The sequence below is a fragment of the Monodelphis domestica genome, chromosome 8, assembly GCF_027887165.1.
Source record: "Monodelphis domestica isolate mMonDom1 chromosome 8, mMonDom1.pri, whole genome shotgun sequence".
NCBI classification, from domain to species: domain Eukaryota; kingdom Metazoa; phylum Chordata; class Mammalia; order Didelphimorphia; family Didelphidae; genus Monodelphis; species Monodelphis domestica.
Window position 1 is genome coordinate 215,993,631 of NC_077234.1, and position 22,727 is coordinate 216,016,357.

Genomic DNA, 22,727 nt, shown 5'->3' on the forward strand with positions numbered 1-22,727 from the left:
ATGCTTCTGGTGATTAAATCTAAAAATCAGCAGGGGAGAGTTAATCCCATTTTCACAAATGCCAAGAACTTCTGCTATAGTGATAGTATCTCTCTCCTCAGGTTCAATGATTTCCACTTCAATGGGTTCAGGGATAAGGGTAGGACTCTGATTCCATAAATTTATATAAAAATGTGAAAGGTGGAAGACAGCTAAATGGGTCCATAAAAAAATCTCATTTTTGTACTTAGTTGTGAAAAAAATATAATTTTATGTTATGTTTTGCTTCAAATCAACAGGTAACATTCATGATATAGATCTGGATGATGGGCGCTACCCACCAAAACCTAGACCCCCATCAGGTATGATAGATGATATTATTTGCATTTCTTTCAATCAATAAGTATTTATTAAGCACCTAACATGTGCCGGGTACTGTGTTGTGTTGGAGATAAGAAAAAAGACAAACGATGGTCCCTGTCCTCAAGGAACCCACAATTTGATGAAGAGAGACAACAAGCCAATGTACAAATAAGCATAGACAAGATAAATGGACAAGGCAAATGCACAAGCAATGTACAAGATAAATAGGAAATAATTAACAGAGGGAAGGCACTGGAATGAAGATGGATTGCAAAAGACTTCCTGTAGAAGGAGAGATTTTGGTTGGGACTTAAGGAAAGTCAGGGAATCCAGGAGATAGATGTGAAAAGGGAGAGTTTTCCAGGCATAGGAGGCAGCCAGAGAAAATGCCTAGAGCCTAGAGATGAAGTATCTTGTTCATAAAACAGTAAGGAGACCGATGTCAAAGAGAGAATTTTTTATTTTATCCTGAAGATGATAGGGAACCACTGGACTTTACTGAATATGTGGATATATAGTCACACCTGTGCTTTAGGAAAGAAAATAATTTTGGCAGCTGAATAGAGGTGGAATGGGGTGGAAAGAGAGATAGCAGGCTGACCAATCAGCAAGTTATTTCAAGTAACCCAGTTGTGAAGTAATAACATCATGCACCAGGATAGGGCAGTATCAGAGGAGACAAGGGACACATTCAAGATGTTTCAAAAGTGAAACTGACATGCTTTGGCAACAGACTCCATGGACATGTGAGAGATGGTGAGAAGTTGAGGGTATAAGTCTCTGAGACTGGTAGGTTGGTGATATCTTTAACTGGAATAGAGAAATTTGGAAAGGAAGAGGATTCAAGAGGAAACATGAATTACATTTTGGACATTCCATATTATGGATAAAGAAACTGAGACAGACAAAAAGGTTAAGTGACTTGCCTAAGATGTCTAAAGTTGGATTTGAACTTAGATCTTGCTGATTCTCTGTCAATGGATATAATTATAGCCCCTATTTGCCAGGATTATTGTGAGGATAAAAAGAGATAAAATTTGTAAGGCATTTTGCAAACCTTAAAGCATTATGTAAAGGCCCGCTGGGTCAGGTGAGTATTTCAATGTATAGAACACCAGGTCTGGACTCAGGAACACTTGAGTCCAAATCTGATCTCAAAACACTAACTATATGATCCTGGTTAAATCACTTAACCCTGTGTGCCTTAGTTTCCTCATCTGTGAAATGATCTGGATAAGGAAATGGCAAACCAGTCTAGTATCTTTGACAAGAAAACCTTCAAAAGTATCACAAAGAGTAGTACACAGTTGAACAACAACAATAAAATGCTAGCTATTATTATTAAGTGCAAGCTAGACAGTTAACAAGTGTTTAAGAATAATGACAAGGATAATGATAATGTTGCAGAAGGTTTTAATTCTGGTGTTTTGAGGTTTGATGTTTATGTATCCACTTTATATATGATATACAGAGGAGCTCTTAAACTGGAAAAAATTAATGATGTAAGATAATAATTTTTAAATTTTTGGTTTGTTATTAATAATGATGTAAACTTTTCCCTTACCACTTGTTAAAATTAAAATGAACATTACAGAATCTTTTATGTGTAATCAAATGAAGAAAAGGAAAAATTTGAATGGCACTTTTGTTGTTGATACACAATGAAAATAAATAACGTTTTTTCTGGGTATAAAATTATATCCAGAAGTTGCATTGGAAAAGAGAATTCCTGTCTTACTTATATTTGGAGAAGTTTCCCATCTGTGCAAATATTTTGTTTAAAAATCAAATGCATTTAAATAATGGCTATTTTGTTTTTAAATATTATTTTAAAGCACTTAAAAAGATGATTTATAAGCCAATTTTAATATCAAAACTTCTAAATTTATAAATTTGAAATTATTGTTAAAAATCTGTGAATTCAGAGAAGGTTTCTTATAAATGTAATTGTGCATTTATATTTGAAGTGTTAGTCCCAGTTTTCTTTCCTACAGGAGGAGGTGGATATCATTCCAATAATTTTGGCAGCACTCATGGTAAAAGTATGATTTGAGAAGGCTGAGATGCAACAGCAATTTTGTAGGGTCCAACAGTTGAAGTGAGGTGTCCATTATATAGGACTAATTCTTTCTGCAGGCCCCCCTCCCCCCCACTTTGAATTCTCTTAGCTACTGCTTTCTATCTGTGGCAACTAATGATCTTTGCCTCTCTTACGGGTTGATCTTAAAGACATATGGGCTTTGTTGTTTCACCATGCTTAGCCTATTAGTTGGCATGTTTTTAGAAATGTTTTTAGCTGGAAATTCTGAATGTCATCTGAGTAAACTTTCATTAATTTGGTATGTTCTTTCCTGCAGGAGGAGGGGGCTATAACTCCAATTACAATAATCATGGTAAATACATAATTTTAAGGGAAGGAATTTTTTCTTTTAAAGACTTCCTCTTACATATGAGCATTTCCCATCAAGAAATGGGTTTGCATTATGTTTCTGATTGTCCATTGTTTTATATTTGCACTCTGTCTTGATTTCTCCACCATTCACATTTACATTCTCTGATCATCCTTTTGCTTTTCATGATGCTGTATTTTACCATTAAATTTTAAAAGGATAGGAGCAAAAAATTCATTACCAACTATTAGAACTAATAGTTTCAGAAAATTTTCTTATGCCTGAGTGGTAATAAATATGCTACAAAAAGACATTTACTGAAACTTTAAAGAAAGAAAATTTTTTATATTCTTTCCATAAACCATATGGCATTTCAAGGCCACAGTCTAAAACCCTGTGGTCCAGAGAAGAAAGCTTTCCTGGCCCCTCTTCTAAGTAAATAATTTAATATTCTCTTCTAAATCAAAATTTCTATGCAAGACTTGCTAGGAGGTGTTATTCTTCACCCCTACCCTTCTCTTCTTAAAGGAAGTAACTCATCAAGTATATTTTCTAATGAGACTAATGATGATTTTCTAATAATTTTCCTAGAAAAAATTGCTACTAATTGTATATACATGGTGATATTCTTAAGAAAAGCAGTACCTGCCTAGTTAGCATTGAACCAAAATTTTAAGATATGCTATTGTCCTTAGGACTAGAACAGGATTGCTATGGAACTGTTCTGTTATTTATTACTTATTTGCTTTGGCAGGGTCATGAGCAAATAGCAATAGCAATGACTTTACAGAACTATAAGCTCTGGTGGACATCTTTAGGGGAAAATCTCTGTTTTTACATTCTAGCTTTGTTTTTGAAAAAGGTGCACACTCCTTTCCCAGTCCTAGATCATTTGTAAAAGATTCCCACCCTTTGATAATATGCATGAGCAAAATGAACAGGAGCAGCCCTTAGACTATGATTAAGATGATTAAAACATCTCAAAGGCTTTTATAAATCAGAGTGAGTCAACTGTTCTTGATAAAAACAGTATTCAACCACAAAAGTGACTCAACTTGTTTAGCCTTTTGTCTTGACTCTGGACAACTAGAGTTCCTTCTCCTGCTTTCCCTTCACCCTAATGGTGAGTGAGGGAATCCTTTTTGTCTCCCTAAGATCCTCCAGATCCAACCAGTAAGTGAAAAGAGGGTGTCCTCATTCTGAGAAGACAGGAGGGAAAGGAAAGAGAATATAATCTCATTTGTGCTAGCTTTGTTTTTCTTGGGTCTGGCTGTCAACAACTAGGGCCCTAGGAGACTATTTAGAATCATACAAAATCTTCCATTTATTGATAAGGAAACTGAAGCCAAGGTAGGGTAAACAAATTGGCCAAGGTCACACAGTGACCTTGGGTAGTACTCAAACTAGGTCTAGAACCTTGGTCAGGTGCAGTAGAAAGAGTAAGTGCTAGGTCTGAAGGCAGGAAGACTCATCTTCCTGAGTTCAAATCTGGCCTTAAACACTAGCTGTGTGATCCTGGTTAAGTCATTAACTCCGTTTATCTAAGTTTTCTCATCTATAAAATGAGCTGGAGAAGGAGTTGACAAACCACTCCAGTGTCTATTAAGAAAAACCCAAATAGTGACTAAACCACAACAACCTGTTTAAGGTCAGTGGGATTTCATTAGCACCATGTTACCTCTCAATTCCACTAGACAAATAAATTTTTAAAAATATCCCCTCTGTGTCTGAAACAAGCTCTTCTGAATAAGCAATTTTCCTTAAAAAGGATTTACTTTTTTGTATTACCAAATATCATATTTTAAATAATGGCTACATTTATTTTTAGGGATTTAAAAATGTTTTATTGATATCTTTGTTTTTAAAACATGAATTATTTCCTCTTAATAGTAACACACCCCATCAATAATGAAATCCTCTCTTGTAATAAAGCAAAACATTTAAGTAAATCCCATAAAATACCTACTGAATGGGACAATATTCTACATTTCTACATTCTACATTTCTAATCCTCTTTTTTTCTGGAGGACAGCAAAGAATATTTCATCATCAGTTCTCCAGAGATTTGTCATTAGAATTTAGCAAAATTTGGCTGCCTTTCAATGTTGTTTTCATTTACTTTGCTATAATTACATGCATTGTTTCTCTAATATTGCTTACTTTGCTCTGCTTTAGTTTATACAAGATTTCTCATGGTTCTCTGACTTTTTAACATTTACAATTTCTTATGGTAAAATAAAGTTCTATTTTGTTCATGTATACTAATTTGTTTATTCATCACTTCAAAACTTAATATCACAGCAAATATCACTATGCATATTTTGATATATATGGGATCTTTTTAGCTGACTTTCTTTGGATTCATAACCAAAGAATACTCCTATATTTACAGGCCAAAAGGTATGAATGCCAGTGACTTTTTTTTTGCATAATTTCTATTTCTATTTTAGAACAGTTGGGCAAATCCATTAACAAGTTCTACCAACAATATATAAATGTACCTAGTTTCCTATGTTCTTCCAACTCTAGCTTAAGTAGGATTTTAAAGTATTAGTTACAAACTTTGTTTCTTATCTTGAATTTTTCTTAAAGGAATATAAATATAAATAAATGCTTTGAATGAATAATTCATTGAATGAAATTCCTAGACTTAGGTATCACATTTTTTCTCCTAATTATTCCAATTTAGCACTATTTAGATAACTGTACTCCCCCCTTGTTTCTCTATACTGTAATTGAGGGTGGTTTGGGGGATGAGATTAAATGTTTAAATATAGGCCAGTATCAGAAGGATAACTGTTTTGGGAAGACCAACTCTGGGTTGACAGGCTAACAGGCCCAGTCCATGTGGAGCCTGTCCTGAGGTAACAAACACAGATCACTATATATCAGGGATGATGGATGTTGGATTCCTTAACAAAGGGAAGGTGAAAACGGAATTTGGATAATTCTAAGCTAATGTCAACTACCTAACACCCCCAGATCTAAATATCCTGTCACCAGGAGGCTTCACAGATCTGATCCTTATCTATCTGTCTAAAGATCTCAGACCTTAATCTACATAAACCTACACTAATCCAACCCCCACCCCCCATCCCCTTTTTGATAATAATAGAGGTAATGGGTTTTGGCAGTTAGATAGGACAGATCCCAGGGAGAGGTCTTGGATTCAGATGGACCTCAGACCTAATCTTACATACAGATGATCAGTTTCACACCAGAAAGCTCTGTAGATAACAACAAACCAACAAGTAAGCAGATAGGATGGTAAAGACAAGATAGAAACAGCCACTACGAGAAAGCAGCCAGTTCCTCCTGGTCAAACCAGAAAAAGACCTAGCTCCAATCCCAGCTAACTGTCACACACTTACCCCCCTCCCCCATTCTAAAATCTTTTCTTTGCATCTGTGTCTCCCTGCAGACCCACCTCATGCTCAAATCCTCTCTTCCTTACAATAATATCCTCCCCCAAACCTCCAAATAAAACAAAAACATTTTCTTTGGTGATCTCTAAGCTATACTTTAGGCTGTGATAGCTCATGTTTTATCGTTTTGTTATGTGAAATTTATTACTTATTTTGGGGATAAAAATATACAAATTTTTCAGTTTTTACATTAGTTTGCTTGGGACTGCATGCTACATGAGCAAAATAAGGGCTTGTTATGATGTCATTCTTTACACTTCCAGTTTAATGGGATATTTTTCTCTCCTACAGGAGGAGGGGGATATAATCCCAATTCTCATTATGGAAATACTTATGGTAAATCAATTATTTTGAAATGGCATTAAAGATGAAATTAAATATAGGTATGTTGGTAAATGTTTAACAATTGGCTCTCCAAAATAAGAAATTTTACTCTGAGCATACTTTTAAGTTGAATCTGTATTATTAACATTTCTTCAATCACTTCCTTGAGTCTCACATCCAACAATAAAGCAAGTCCTGATTTGTAGCCTTCATAAAATTTCTGAGAGAATAAATGCTCCCAATGAAAATCTAAAAAATTGGATCTCATGAGCCAGTTTTAGCCGGATCCAGCCAACCTCTGGAACTTTTTGCAGGCCCTGTACCAGGATATATTCACTCTTCATTGTTTTATCTTTAGCTACTAATTAACTCTACATTTTAATTTATTTTTTTTCAACAGTCATGTAATAGTATTTTGGGTGTGGTTTAGAGTTAATTTCTTTGTCTAGGAGTTGTTTTGTAGTCACATTTTTTTTTCCCTTCTAGGTGGAGGAGGATATTCAGATTATGGAAATGCTCATGGTAAATGAGAAACTCCTTAATTCAGTTGTTTTGTACCATATAAGGGGAAGAAACTCTCCTGGCGTGTGCAGGTTCATTATAATGAAAGGAAAATGTTGTCTATCACTCTAATATATCCTATACACTGAGTGGTGCCAAAGAAATTTTCCATAAGCACAAATATGACCAAATGACTCCTATATTGGATTAATTCCATTAGCTTCCTGAAGTCTTGAGGATAAAATATAAACTCGTTTCTTTGGCTTTTAAATCCTTACATTACCTTCCCTCAACTTACCTTTCTAGCCTCACTGGATGATATTCTTCTTCTAGCACTGGTTTTTTATAGCCAAGTAAGCATTTTCAAAGCTCCCCACAAATAATACTTCATTTCCTGTCTCTTTTTTTTAGTATACCTCATCTCCTTGACTGAAATACACTACCTCCTTACCTCTGTCATATTTCAGAGTCCCTCTCTTCCTTCAAAATACAGTGACCTTCTACATGAAGCAAGTCCAACCTCTAGTTCCCTTCCCCCCAAACTACTGAACTATATATAGCTCAGTGGTTATGAGCACTGAGCTTGGAGTCAGGAAGACCTGAATTAAAATACAATTTCAGAAACTTACAGGATGTGTGACTCTGGGCAAGTCACTTAATATCTGATTGAAGGATCCACTGGAGAAGGGAATGGCACAGCACACCTGTATCCTTGCCAAGAAAATCCCATGAATAGCTATGGTCCCTGGGGTCATGAAAAGTCATACATAATTGAACAACAATGTATATATGCATTTATTAACTTCTATTTATACTGTATATAGTGTTATATGTACTTGTCTTCCCTATTAGAATATAAATCCATTGCAAGTAAGGATTGCTTCATTCTTTGTCCTTAAATCCCTAGCACCTTGTAAGGTGCCAGGCACATAATGACACTCAATGTTTATGGACAAATGAACTCTTTCCCATATTTCCTAAATGTAGATGCAGCAGATTATAGCATGGTATGTAGAGCTTAAGGGATTCTTTGAGATCTTTTTTCCTCATTTGGCAAAAGGGCCAGAAAAGAAAATTTATTAGACCAAGCTCCTACCTGATTTCTCCACATTCCCTGGTGAGCTCCTTTCTGAATTCTTATAGCACAGAAAAATATCTTTGGTGAAAGAACTTTTAAAAGATTATATCATGGGACCGTTAGATGGCTCAGTGGATAGAGAGCCAAGCCTGGATCCTGGGTTCAAATCTGGCCTCAGACCCTTCCTAGATGTGTGACTCTGGGCAAGTTACTTAATCCCAATTGCCTAGTCCTTACAGTTTTTCTGCCTTGGAATCTATGTTTAGTATTGATTCTGAGAAAGAAAGTTAGGATTTGAAAAAAAATAAGGCTATTCCAGGACAACTGAGCTCTAAATTATTTTCCTTTTAATCCCCTCAAGTTTTTATGTGTTTTGCATATTTCAAAGTAGATTTTTATCATTATGTTTTAAAAAATAATTCTTGTTTGTTCTTGCTAGTGTCACATTAGTAGATAGAATATGTTCTTTATAAATAACAAGAGAATTTCCATCTTAAGTTAAAAAAACAAAATTTTCTTTCTTTTTATCTCAGGGGATAATATAGCTAGAATTGTTTCTCCTATTGTTTCTGTGGTTGTGGTATCACTTGTTGGAGCTGCTACAAGCTATTTTGCTTATAACCGGAGGAGAAACTGCTGCAGAACTAATGGTGAGCTTCAAATTAGATTTTAATAATTTAGGTTATATAGCCTCACTGCTTTCATTTTTTAATTTTTTTTAATTTTTAATTTTTTTTAATTTATTTGGTCAATTTTGAACATTATTCCTTGGTTACAAAAATCATTTTCTTTTCCTCCTTCCCCTCCCCCACCCCTCCCATAGCCAACGTGCAATATACCACTGGGTATTACATATGTCCTTGATCAGAATCCATTTCCATGTTGTTGGTATCTTCACTAGGATGTTCATTTAGAGTCTACATCCCCAACCATACCCCCTCGACCCATGTAATCAAGCAGTTGTTTTACTTCTGTGTTTTTACTCCCACAGTTTTTCCTCTGAATGTGGATAGTGTTCTTTCTCATATATCGCTCTGGGTTGTTCAGGATCACTGCATTGCCACTAATGGAGAAGTCCATTACATTTGATTGTACCACAGTGTATCAGTCTCTGTGTACAATGTTCTCCTGGTTCTACTCCTTTCACTCTGCATCACTTCCTGGAGGTTGTTCCAGTTCCCAATGAATTCCTCCACTTTATTATTCCTTTGAGCACAATAGTATTCCATCACCAACATAGACCACAAATTTGTTCAGCCATTCCCCAATTGAAGGGCATCCCCTCATTTTCCAATTTTTTGCCACCACAAAGAGCACAGCTATGAATATTTTTGTACATGTCTTTTTCCGTATTATTTCTTTGGGGTACAAACCCAGCAGTGCTATGGCTGGATCAAAGGGCAGACAGTCTTTTATCATTCTTTGGGCATAGTTCCAAATTGCCCTCCAGAATGGTTGGATCAACTCACAACTCCACCAGGAGTGCATTAATGTCCCTACTTTGCCACACCCCATCCAACATTTATTACTTTCCTTTGCGGCCATGTTAACCAATCTGCTAGGTGTGAGGTGATACCTCAGAGTTGTTTTGATTTGCATCTCTCTGATTATAAAAGATTTAGAACACTTTTCCACATGCTTATTAATAATGGTTTTGATTTCTTTCACTGAAAACTGCCTATTCATGTCCCCTGCCCATTTATCAATTGGAGAATGGCTTGATTTTTTGTACAATTGATTTAGCTCATTGTAAATCTGAGTAATTAGACCTTTGTCAGAGGTTTTTGTTATGAAGATTGTTTCCCAGTTTGTTATTTCCCTTCTGATTTTGGTTACACTGGTTTTGTTTGTACAAAAACTTTTTAATTTGATGTAATCCAAATTATTTATTTTACATTTCATGACTCTTTCTATGTCTCACTTGGTTTAAATTTTTTTTTTCCTTCCCAAAGGTCTGACATGTATACTATTCATGTTCACATAATTTACTTATAGTTTTCTTCTTTATGTTCAAGTCATTCACCCATTCTGAGTTTATCTTGATGTAGGGTGTGAGGGGTTGATCCAAGCCTAATCTCTCTCACACTGTCTTCCAATTTTCCCAACAGTTTTTATCAAATAGTGCATTTTTGTCCCCAAAGCTGGGATCTTTGGGCTTGTCATAGACTGTCTTGCTGAGGTCACTTAACCCAAGTCAATTCCATGGATCCTCCTTTCTGTCTCTTAGCCAGTCCCATATTGTTTTAATGAACCACTGGTTTATAGTATAGTTTGAGATCTGGTACTGCAAGGCCACCTTCCTTTGTATTTTTTTTTTCATTATTTCCCTGAATATCCTTGATCTTTTGTTCTTCCAAATGAACTTTGTTGTGTTTTTTTTCTAATTCAGTAAAAAATGTATTTTGGAAGTTCAATAGGCATGGCACTAAATAAATAGATAAGTTTGGGTAGGATGGTCATTTTTATTATGTTTTTCCAATTGCTCAGATCTAGTTTTAGTTGTGTGGAAAGTGTTTTGTAGTTGTGTTCATATAGTTCATGTGTTTGTCTCAGCAGATAGATTCCCAAGTATTTTATATTGTCTAGGGTGATTTTGAATGGAATTTCTCTTTCTAATTCCCTGCTGCTGAGATGTGTTGGAGATAAATAGAAATGCTGATGACTTATTTGGGTTTATTTTGTATCCTGCAGCTTTGCTAAAGTGGTTGATTATTTCCACTAGCTTTTTAGTTGATTCTCTAGGATTTTTTAAGTAGACCATTATGTCATCTGCAAAGAGTGATAGCTTGGTCTCTTCATTGCCAATTTTAATACCTTCAATTTCTTTTTCTTCTCTAATTGCTACTGCTAGTGTTTCTAGTACAATGTTAAATAATAAAGGTTATAATGGGCATCCTTGTTTCACTTCGGATCTTATTGGGAATGCATCTAGTTTATCCCCATTGCAGATGATGTTTGCTGATGGCTTTAGATATATACTGTTTACTATTTTTAGGAAAGACCCTTCTATTCCTATGCTTTCTATTGTTTTCAATAGGAATGAGTGTTATATTTTGTCAAAGACTTTTTCTGCATCTATTGAGATAATCATGTGATTTTTGTTGGTTTGCTTGTTGATATGGTCAATTATGTGGATGGTTTTCCTGTTATTGAACCATCCTTGCATTCCTGGTATGAATCCCACCTGATCATAGTGAATAACCCTCCCTAGCTGGAGTGTTTTTGCTATTATCCTATTTAAGATTTTTGCATCTATGTTCATTAAGGAGATTGGTGTGTAGTTTTCTTTTTCCCTTTTTGACCTGCCTGACTTTGAAGTCAGTACCATGTTAGTGTCATAAAAGGAATTTGGTAGAACTCCCTCTTTGCTTATTATGTCAAATAGTTTGTATAGTATTGGAGTTAGTTGTTCTTTGAATGTTTGATAGAATTCACTTGTGAATCCATCAGGCCCTGGGGATTTTTTCTTAGGGAGTTCTTTGATGGCCTGTTCAATTTATTTTTCTGATATGGGATTATTTAAGAATTCTATTTTTTCTTCTGTTAGTCTAGGCAATTTATATTTTTGTAAGTATTCATCCATATCACCTAGATTGCCATATTTGTTGCCATATAATTGGGCATAGTAGTTTTTAATGATTGCCTTAATTTCCTCTTCATTGGAAGTGAGTTCTCCCTTTTCATCTATAATACTGTTAATTTGCTATTCTTCTTTATTTTTTAAATTATATTGACCAGTACTTTGTCTATTTTGTTTGTTTTTTTTCAAAATACCAGCTTCTAGTCTTATTTATTAGTTCAATAGTTCTATCACTTTTGATTTTATTAATTTCTTCCTTAATTTTTAGCATCTCTAATTTGGTTTTCTTCTGGGGATTTTTAATTTGTCTGCTTTCAAGTTTTTTGATTTGCATCTCCAAATCATTGACCTCTGCCCTCCCTAATTTGTTAATATATGAATTCAAGAATATAAATTTACCCTGAGTACTGCTTTGGCTGCATTCCATAGAGTTTGAAAGGATGTATCATAATTGTCATTTTCTTCAATGAAATTATTAATTAATTGTTTCTATGATTTGTTCTCTAACTAACTGATTTTGGAGAATCATAATGTTTAATTTCCAATTAATTTTTAATTTGGTGCTCCATGTACCCTTACTGATCATTATTTTTATTGCCTTATGATCTGAAAAGGTTTCATTTATTATATCTGCTTTTCTGCATTTGTATGCCATGTTTTTATGACCTAGTATATGGTCAATCTTTGTGAATGTGCCATGTGCTGCTGAAAAGAAGGTGTATTCCTTTTTGGCTGTATTTATTTTTCTCCATATATCTATTAACTCTAATGTTTCTGAGATTTCATTCACCTCTTTTACCTCTTTATTGGTTATTTTTTTATTTGATTTATCTAAATTTGAAAATGGGAGGTTCAGGTCTCCTACTAGTATAGTTTTACAATCTATTTCCTCCTTCAATTCTACTAATTTTTCCATTAGAAATTCGAGTGCTATACCATTTGGTTCATACGTGTTGGTTAGTGATATTTTCTTATTGTCTATATTCCATTTTATTGGATGTATTTACCTTCCCTATCCCTTTTAATCAGGTCTAGTTTTATTTTGGTTTTGTCAGATATCATGATTGCAACTCCCACCTTCTTTCTATCAGTTGAGGCCCAATAAGTCTTGCTCCAACCTTTAATTCTGACCTTATGAGTATCTGCCCACCTTATTTGTGTTTCTTGTAGACAACATATGGTAGGACTTTGGATTCTAATCCACTTTCCTATTTGTCTGTGTTTTATGCGTGAGTTCATCCCATTCACATTCAAAGTTATGATTGTCACTTGTGAATTCCCTAGCATTTTGATTTCATTATTACCACTTCTCAGTTGGGGCATTTTCTCAGCCTGTCCCCATGTCTGGAATGCTCTCTCTTTTCTGCTCCAACTATTAATCTTCCTGGCTTCATTTATGACCCAACTAAAATCTGACCTTCTATAGGAATTCTACATTAATCTCATTTAATTCCAGTGCTTTTCTTCTTTTAATTATTTTCCATTATCTCATGTTGTCTCTCTCATTAGATGGTAAGCTCCATTTGGGTAGGGACTGTCTTTTGCTTCTTTTGGTATCTCTAGCTCTTAACACAGTGCTCAACACACAGAAGACATTTAATAAGTGTTTATGGAATTGAATTGAATGTTTTCTTATGTTTTCAACAAAAATTTATTTTGTTGGGAATTATCTAAATATACTTTCTGTGAGGAAGAGAGTAAAACAAAAATCTCACTGATGTAATCTCTTCCTCACATTCCTCATAATTTTATCATTTTAATTCTGAACCCCATTTCTCCATCTTTATAATATTAACAGTAATATTTAAATAATACAAAAAAATTTGCCAATTACTTACCCCAAATGATCTCATCTGTTCCTTGTAATAACCCTGAAAAGTATAGTAGGTGATATCATCCCTGTTTTACATTTTAAGAGACTGATTCCAAAAAGGTCAGTTGGCTTGTCTTTGGTTACTCAGCTATCTAGTGTGGCACATGCTTTGATAAGCATTAAAGACAAGAAGGAAACACGGGTCTTCCTGAATTAATTTAGCACTTGTAGAATATCTGATTTTCAGTGATGCAGATCACAAATTTCTCATGACTCAGGATGACCTTTAAGAGTACCAGCAGTCTAGAATTTTATCACTTTGTTTTGAACTCAGCAATGAATTTCCTGTTTTACTATATGGGGCCTTGGTCTACAGATGTGTCACTAGACTCAGAATTGAAGGAGAAAAAAATAAAATAAGCATGAAATTTAATGAAAGATTAGTAGGATCTTTAAATTTAGATGTCCTCATCCATAAAATTGTTATTTTTTTCTACTAAGTTGAACTCTGACCTAACCTAAAGCATGGTTCTAAAGATGGAAGCACCTCATAAGTGTCTAGTTCAATTCTCAAGTTTTCTCTCTATATAAAATTTAGCTGCCAAAGTGATATTCCTAAAACCCCTCTATTCCAGGTGGAGCTAAGTGGCCTAATGGATTAAGAGACTAGTTTAGAGATGGGGGTTCTGGATTGAAATCTTTCCACAGACTCTTTTAGCTATATGATCCTGGGCAAATTACCTAATCCCCATTGCCTAGCCCTTACTGATCTTCTGTCTTGGAACCAATGCATAGTTTTGACTCTAAGATGGAAGATAAGGATTTTAAAAAGAACAAAAAAAAAGTACCCTCCACTTAATAAATTCCAGTGGCTCCCTATTTCTTCCAGGATTGAACATTAAATCCTATGTCTGATGTTCAAAGCCCTTTATAATTTGCTCCCCATTCATCTTTCAAGTTTTCTTATACTTTATCAGACCCTTTCTCCAGTATTCTGAGATTTGGTGATTCCTTTAGTCCTTGCTATGCCTCACAAAAAGTATTCCATGTCTCAGTTCTGGTTTTTACTCTTTCCCCCCTATGCCTAGAATTCTCTTTTTTTCTGCATGAGGGAAGTCTCAGCTAAAGCCCTGTCTTTTATGTTAAATCTTTCCAGATCTCCCTTAATTCTAATGATTTACTTTTGTTAATTATTATTGTATCATATCATATTATATTATATGTTCTATATTATAGAAATAATTAAAATAAAAAATAATAAAAGCTGTTGATTTATTCTGTGTATAGTTTGTTCAGAATTGTTCACATGTTGGCTTCTTCATTTTTTTTGCATTCTCCTTGAGAGCAGGGACTGTCTTTTTTTTGTTTTCCTTTTTTCCTTTTTATTAATTTTTCAAATTAAAAAATATTTTTGTAATCTTTTTATTACCAATGTTTGGTGTGCTTCTTGACACCTAATAGTTATACTTTCCACATTCAATGATATCAAAGAAAAACATGTTTTTTCTGTGAAGTTTATCATTCATTTGTAATTGACTATTCAAAAAGTTTCAAAGAAATATAAGCTTTCTGCTGAGTAGTTCAATGAACCAGCTAAGGAACCTAGTAGGAGGTATCTGCTCACCTCAGCAGTTGTACTGAAGGACTTTGATTCACCAGGTGTATTCAATGAGCCACAACATTCAGAGTCCCCTATTTAATTTTATTTGAAATCCATAAAGATAACTCTAATAGATCAGAAAGGAAGACATGGTATCAATTCAAAATGTAAATATAGGCTCAATCCTGGGATGTTATAGATCTTACCTTTATTTTCCTGTGTGAGAACATAAGAACTGTGTTCAGAGAAGAAACAGTGAATGGCTGTCAAATTTTGAGTTCAAAAGTGGAAATTTTTTAGTTTTGGCCTCAATCTCCTTTAATTGCTGGATGGTCTCCCTCTGCTGGCAGTTGAGCAAGACTGCAATTTTGCATCACTAAAATTGGACAGCTTGCAAAGTTTCCTAAATAAATAAATGTATGAAAAACAAATTATATCATTATAGAAAGGCTTTGTCTTCATTTTAATTGATCTTCAATTGATTGAGACTTCTAACATCCCACCCTTAGATATAAAAATCTACCCATCAACTTGATTTGATTTGTGCTTTTGTGGGAACTCCCAACTCAGTTTGGGGAACTCCCAACATGGAAACCCTCTTTAGAAATGTAATCCAGCCTCTTCCTATATAAGAAGTTCTGTAAAACATCCCCAACAAATGGGTATCTAGTTTTTACTGAAAGATTTTATAAGACAGCTAAATGGCAAAGTGGATAGAGCACTGAACCTGGAATCAGGAAAATCTAAGTTCAAATTTAGCCTCACATACTTATTTCTCTCTAGGCAAGTAACCTAGCCTCTATCTGCCTCAGTTTTCTTATCTACAATATGAGGGTATTAGCAGCATCTACATATCAAAATGGTTGTGAGGATCAAATATATATGACACTTTGCAAAAATTAAGGCATTATATATAGATGCTAGCTATTGTTTATTATTGGCTATTAAAAAGGAGACTCTAGTACTTCTCAAGGCAGCTCAAAGCATACACTTGTGGATCAACTCTAATTTATAGATTATGGGGGGAGGCAGTTTCTCCTTACCTCAAATCTAATTTTTTCCCCCTCTGCAAATTGTAAGCATTGCTCCTAATTCTGCTCTCTGGTATCAAGCAAAACAAGTCTAGTATCTTATCCATATGTCGAACCTTCAAACACTTAGAATTGTAAGATAACAAGTTGAGAGCCAGAGGCGAATTTAGTAAACATTTAATTCAATTCCTTCTAAAACTGAGAACAAAGTATATGTTTTTCCTAAGACTACTAAACTTAATACCTATATGGCTTCTTTGGACATCTTGAAGACAGCTATCACATATGTCTCCAGTAGGGCTTTTCTTCTCCATGTTAAACGTATATGATTTCAACTGATCCTCATAGAGTAAGCTCTGAAGGCTCTCATCATCTTGGTCACCCTTCTCTTGAATGTCTCCAGCTTTTTTACTGTTCTTAAATGAGACATCTAGAATTAGCTATATTACTACAGATATACTGTCCAGGACAGTTATTACTTCTCCTTTTATGAATATTTTGCTTTTTATAATGTTCTCTAAGATATGATTAAATTTGGAGCAACCACATTGGATTGTTGACTCATATTGAACTTATAGGCCAATAGAAATTTTAATACTTTTTCAAATTAACTGATGTTGATCCCAAACTCCCCCATTCTATATCTATAAAGTTAACTTTTTGAACTTCTCTGATTTTTTTTTTATTTTATACTTATTAAATTTAACCCAGGCTTCAGGAATATTTTGATATTTTTGGATCCTCAATCTGTCATCCACCTAAAATTTTTATAAACATGACATTTTTTTATCTTTATCTTTGTCTTTATCAAAGTTATTGGGAAAGTTGTTAAATAGCTGGAAAAATGTTCTGGATTTATATTCAGAGACTCTAAAATTGAATCTGGGCTTTGCCACATTACTTTTTTGACCTTGGAAATGTCAGTTAAATTTATGGGTCTCAGTTCCTCATGGACAAGATGTTTCATTGTGAAGCTCTTTCCTGCCCTAGATCTATAATCCCATCAACCAAGGATAGCTCCTTCAGATACTTTGCAAAAGACCTCCCTTTAAGTATATTGATGCTAGTGATTACTTTGGAGTATAGTCATTAAACAAGCTCAAAGTTTGCCTAAATTGTTCTATTACTTCAATCTACCTACAAGTTTAACATTGCAAAATATTTTACTAAAATCTAGGGAAATTATAAATATATATAGTGGGCATCCCAAAGAATGACATTTTCTTTATCATTTTCCTTTTCAGAGCCAGAGACTGTCTGAAAGAGGAAGGAATCTGCAGTGACTTTCACATGAACTGTAATAAGATCAGAATGGACATTTATCATGTACGTTATGTAGAAGAATTTTTTAGTCTAATAAGGACACATCAATATACCAAAAGAATTTTCTTCTTCTAAAACATGTAATTCATCTAAATGAGGATTCCAAACTTCTTTGTATAATGTAGATACAATAATAGATACTGTAGTATAATGATACTTTTTACAAAAAAAAAGAAGACTGAATTAATATTTATAGTGTTTAATGTGGAAATGAGAACTTATATTCTTCTTAGTTCTTAGAATATCTTTTATAAAAATATATAAATATTTTAACCATTACTTTTTTCATAATGCCTACATAGGCACAACTTTAGAGGGACCACTATAGATGTACTTAGTGACATATACAATGGGTAACAATGCAAAGGTAAAGAAAACATCCCATTCCAATAATATTTTTGTGCAAAAAGTCATCAAAGCAAAGTGCTTTTTTAAAAATTTCAACCAAAGGCTTATTTATGAGTGAAATTGATTTACTTCCAACATTGACAGAAAAACCTAAATACTGTACACTTGATATTTCAAATTAAGATGATAAATGCAACACACTAAAAACAAAATTCCTGGGGTAGTAATATTGAAAACTTATCATTACATTTTTTTGAGGGTATTTTCTTTTTAAAATAAAAACAAGAAATATGGACTGGCTTTTGAGTCATTGTAATTTCCAATTTTTAATTTGTTGCCATTAGTACTTGAATTTAATTCATGTCAATATTCCACTTCCTTCATTGTGACACTTCTGTAACATCACATGTATGTATAAAAACTTAACTCCTGTGATTGTGTTGAAATGTTTATAGATGAGTGTGTGATTTCCAATACAAAAGAATGAAAGTTTCTTCAGAGTAGGAATTATTTCTTTCTCTTTTTATTTCGTATTCTTAGACCCCAACATGGTGACTGGCATTTCAGTGGTGCTTAATAATATTTTTGATTGATTGACTGATTGGTTACACCTATAAGGCACCAATATAGTAGGCAAAGCTAAAGTGGTGCTTAGTTGCTAATGGTAGGTATGCTGAGAAGTATTGAAAAAATGATAAAAAAGACTACTTTTTGGTTTACTATAGTAAAAAAGTTAGTCTTAAAATTATATAAAATTCATAAACAGATGAAATATGATCCATCTAGCACCTGTTACCTTTGCTTACATAATGTTTGGGGGGAGTGGGAAAAAAGAAGATTCTTTGGTGTGTTTGTTAATAAATAAAACATTGCATGCTATATAGAATGGATGCAGAATTTTCCAGACTGTTAAAATCTCACTCCACCAACTGGGATCCATAGAACTAAAACCCCCAAATCACTTTATTCAGCAGCTTATTTGATTTTAAGACTTCAGCTTCAGAAATTGAGATAAAAAACATTTTGAAGTATTTCAATCTTTTGGAAAGATTGAAAAAACAAACAAAACAACAAACCAGTTAAAACTTCAGTGTAGAGTTACCATATAATATTGAATCAAGTGTAAATTATCATGTAATTTTAAATCATCCTCATTTTGTCTCTAATTTGAATGTTCTTCTGGCAATCATCTATGTGTACCCTGCTTTGAAAGTGCCTATTACAAATCTAACAATAGTCATTCTATGTGGCAGTCTAGTTTGATAATTTAAAAATGTGTCCCACATATATTAGAACATTGTAAGGGTTTTTAGGATTTTTTAAAAAGATGATCTTTAGTCTCTTTTAAGATTGTTATATATTTGTTTCAGTGATTAAAAATGTATTGAAACAACAAAATTATCTTTTGCTTATTAGTTATATTTTGTATTATAAATGCTATTAAATATTATTGGGAAGCCAATAACTGTCAAAATTCTAAAACCATCCATCATTGTATATCCTCAATTTATATTTAGGTGAAATATACCATCTATTATAAATTGCATACACATTTGCTTTTTATTTTTTAGTAATATCATGCTACTGATTTTTTCACATCCTTATAGGGATTAGCAGAGGTAAGTGAGAAGTAAGATAGCTTTTTACTGGGTTCAGGAGACAGTCATAAGATAGAAATAGAAATAAGAAACTGAGGGACTTACTGAACTTTCCAAATGAAATACTTTTTAATAAGCATCATAAGAAAGAAAATAATTTATATGTTCCTAAATTAAAGACATTTATAAAAAATTTGGTATAAACATTTATAAAAAAAGGTAAAAAAGAACTGACATAAAATTAATTTCAAATTTAACATGTTAAAAATTATTATCATGGTCCATCCATCTTCAATACCATAGAAAAGTCTTCTACAATTAGACTGAGCGCAGTGAAGAATGCGCAAATGCTAGTACAAGGTTTCCAATAAATGTGAAAGAAATTATCTTAAGACAATTAAAAATCTATAAACATTTATAATCTTTCCTTAATTGAAGCATTATTTTTAAAATAAAAATTTAACACTCATAAATATTTATAGTTAAGCAAAACAAATTTTGGACTTTGGCCATATCCAAAAATGTATGTCGCATTCTTCATTAGAAGAAGGAATTGCTGGGGGGCGGAGTCAAGATGGCAGCTTAGAAGCAGCAAAAGTTCAGACCTCTGAAAACCCTTCCTTACCAATCAGAAACTGAATGTTCCTAGGGGACTGAAATTCAAACTTAACAACAGGACAGAGGTGAGGAACACTCCTTCTGGACTCAAATCAAAAAGTACACCCCCAAAAAACCAGAATCTGAGAACACTCAGGTCTAAGGGGAAGGCAGAAGGAAGGTCCCAGGACCCCTCCCCCCCAACCAAGAGCTCTGAGCCCCCAGCGGCAGCAGGAACCTCTGGGCTGGCAAAGGTGCTAGTTTGGAGGGTCTACCTTGTTGAGCAGCAGGGGCTACGGGCTCAGCATCTAACGTGGATAGCGGGGAGGCCAGGGAGAGACTGGGGCCCGTGGTTGTGTCCTTCCATCTGGCTCTAGTCTCACCCGGAGGTTTTTGCCTCGGGGCACATCCAGACCAATCCAGTTGAACCATATCCCATCAGGACTCCTCAGAGCTCAGGGAGGCCAGGACACCACCCCCCACCCCCTAGAGTGCAGGGCCTCTGGCAAGGACAGGAACCTTGGGGTGGTCAAAGGCACTGGGGAACCTTGTGGAGAAGTAGCTGGAGAGAACTGGAGAGAGCCTGGGCGGCCAAGTCTTCCAGGAGTCTTTGGCCTCAGAGCATATAAAGCCCAACCCAGTTGAACTTAATCCAATCAAAAGCCTCCAGAGGACAGGGAAGCTAACATTCCTCCCCTAGAGACTGTACCAAGAGATCTGACAAAGTTCCAAGAGGGGAGACTGACAGCCCCAAAACAAAAAATAAAATGAGAGGAGCAAGAGCACAGACAAATACAGGGAGTAAAGAAGGGGTAAAATTGAGCAAACAACAGAAAAAGAAGAAAGAAATTACAATAGACAGCTTCTGCACAGGTAATGAGCAAAGAGCAAATGAAACAGAGGGGAAGGGATCAGCAAAGGAAAAATCAGAAATCCCAGCGAATTGGATACAGGCTTCGGAAGAACTCAAAATGAAATTCAAAACACAATTAAGAGAGGCTGAAGACAATTGGGAAAAGAACTTAAAAACTAAGATTAAGTCATCTGGAAACAGAGGCACTTAAACTAAAACAAGAAAATAGTGTCTTTTTAGCCAAAATCAACCAGCTGGAAAATGAGGCAAAGGAGATGAAAGATGAGGCAAAGCAAATGAAATATGAGGTGAAGATGAAAGATGAGAAAAAGGAGATGAAAGATGAGGTAAAGAGAATGAAAGATGACCTTCAAAGAAAATCAGACCAAAAGGAAAAGGACGACCAAAAAGCCAAGGATGAAATCCAATCTTTAAGAACCAGAATATAACAACTAGAATCAAGTGACCTCACAAGGCAGCAAGACACTATAAAACAAAACCAAAAGAATGAAAAAAAATTGAGGAAAATATGAAGCATCTCATTCACAAAACAGAGGATCCAGAAGATCATTCAAGGAGAGATAGTTTAAGAATCATTGGTCTACCAGAAGATCATGACAAAAGAAAAAGCCTGGACATGGTATTACAGGAAATTATTAAAGAAAAGTGCCCCGATATCCTAGAACAAGAGGGAAAAGTAGAATTTGATAGAATCCACAGATCACCTCCTGTACTTAATCCCCAACTGACAACACCCAGGAATGTTATAGCCAAATTCAAGAACTATCAGACCAAAGAAAAGATATTACAAGCTGCCAAGAAGAAGTCATTCAGATACCATGGAACCACAGTGAGGATAATGCAGGATCTTGCTGTATCCACACTGAAACAAAGAAAGGCATGGAATATGATATTCTGGAAAGCAAGGGAACTAGGTCTACAACCAAGAATCAACTACCCAGGAAAACTGACTATATTTTTAGAGGGGAAAGTATGGTCATTCAACAAAATAGAAGAATTTCAAGAATTCATAAAGAAATGTCCAGACCTGAACAGAAAATTTGATGTCCAAGCACAGAACTCAAAAGAATCATCAAAAGTTAATTAAAAAAGAGAAAAAAAAGAAAAACAAAACAAAACAAAACAAAAATTTTAAGAGACTCAATAAGTTAAAATGATATGTATCCCTATAAGAAAAGAGGTCATTGGTAACTCTTAAAAACTGTTGTTATTACCTGGGTAGCAAAAAGAAGTACACTTAGAGGGAACAGTGACAAACTGTATAGGATGAAAGGACAAGACATCAATAGATATATAGATATATGCATGCATAAATACATATACATGAGTATGCATACACACACACATATATAACTAGAGATTAAAATAGGTTAATATTAAAAGAAATGGGAAAAGAAACAAATGGGGGTAAATTTATATGTCACAAAGAAGCTCATGGTGGGAGGGGGAAGAACATCAATACATTGGAAGGGTAAAGAGGTCAGAGACAGGAAATATTCAACTTTTACGTGCTTTGAAATTGACTCAAAGAGGGAAAAACAATCCACTCCATTGGGGGCAGAGAATAGATTTGCGCCCTATAGGGGAGTAGAAGGGTAACAAATGATATGGTGGGAAGGGAAGCAGTACAAGGGAGGGAGGGGGCAGGGGGTTAATTTTAGAAAGACTACAGGGAAAATAGGGGTGGAATAAGAAGGGATGGGGGTAGAAAGGGAAGTAAAATAAGGGTGGGAACTAGGGGGAATGTTCAAAAGCAAACATTGGTGTAGAAGGAAATAGTGAAAGAAGAAAAGGCAGGAACAGCAGCAGAAATCAAAATGCTGGGAAATACACAGCTAGTAATCATAACTCTGAATGTGAATGGAATGAACTCACCCATAAAAAGCAAGCGAATAGCAGAGTG

The 22,727-nt window shown here is 34.5% G+C and overlaps 1 protein-coding gene across 7 annotated transcripts in view; it reads left to right on the forward strand.

Annotated features, from left to right (window-relative positions):
- The window catches only part of XG (Xg glycoprotein (Xg blood group)), a 63,933-nt gene extending 44,663 nt beyond the window's left edge, over positions 1–19,270 (forward strand). The window contains exons 5-11 of one of the 7 annotated variants that reach the window (XM_016424811.2): positions 279–341; positions 2,337–2,384; positions 2,700–2,735; positions 6,449–6,493; positions 6,968–7,003; positions 8,594–8,710; positions 17,329–19,270. In XM_016424811.2, coding sequence (XP_016280297.1) covers positions 279–341; positions 2,337–2,384; positions 2,700–2,735; positions 6,449–6,493; positions 6,968–7,003; positions 8,594–8,710; positions 17,329–17,345 — 362 coding nt within the window. In that variant the 3' untranslated portion in view covers positions 17,346–19,270. The remainder of the gene's footprint in view (positions 1–278; positions 342–2,336; positions 2,385–2,699; positions 2,736–6,448; positions 6,494–6,967; positions 7,004–8,593; positions 8,711–17,328) is intronic. The other 6 variants (XM_007500998.3, XM_016424812.2, XM_007501001.3 and 3 more) reach the window with 6 other exon arrangements.
- Positions 19,271–22,727: the final 3,457 nt, after the last annotated feature.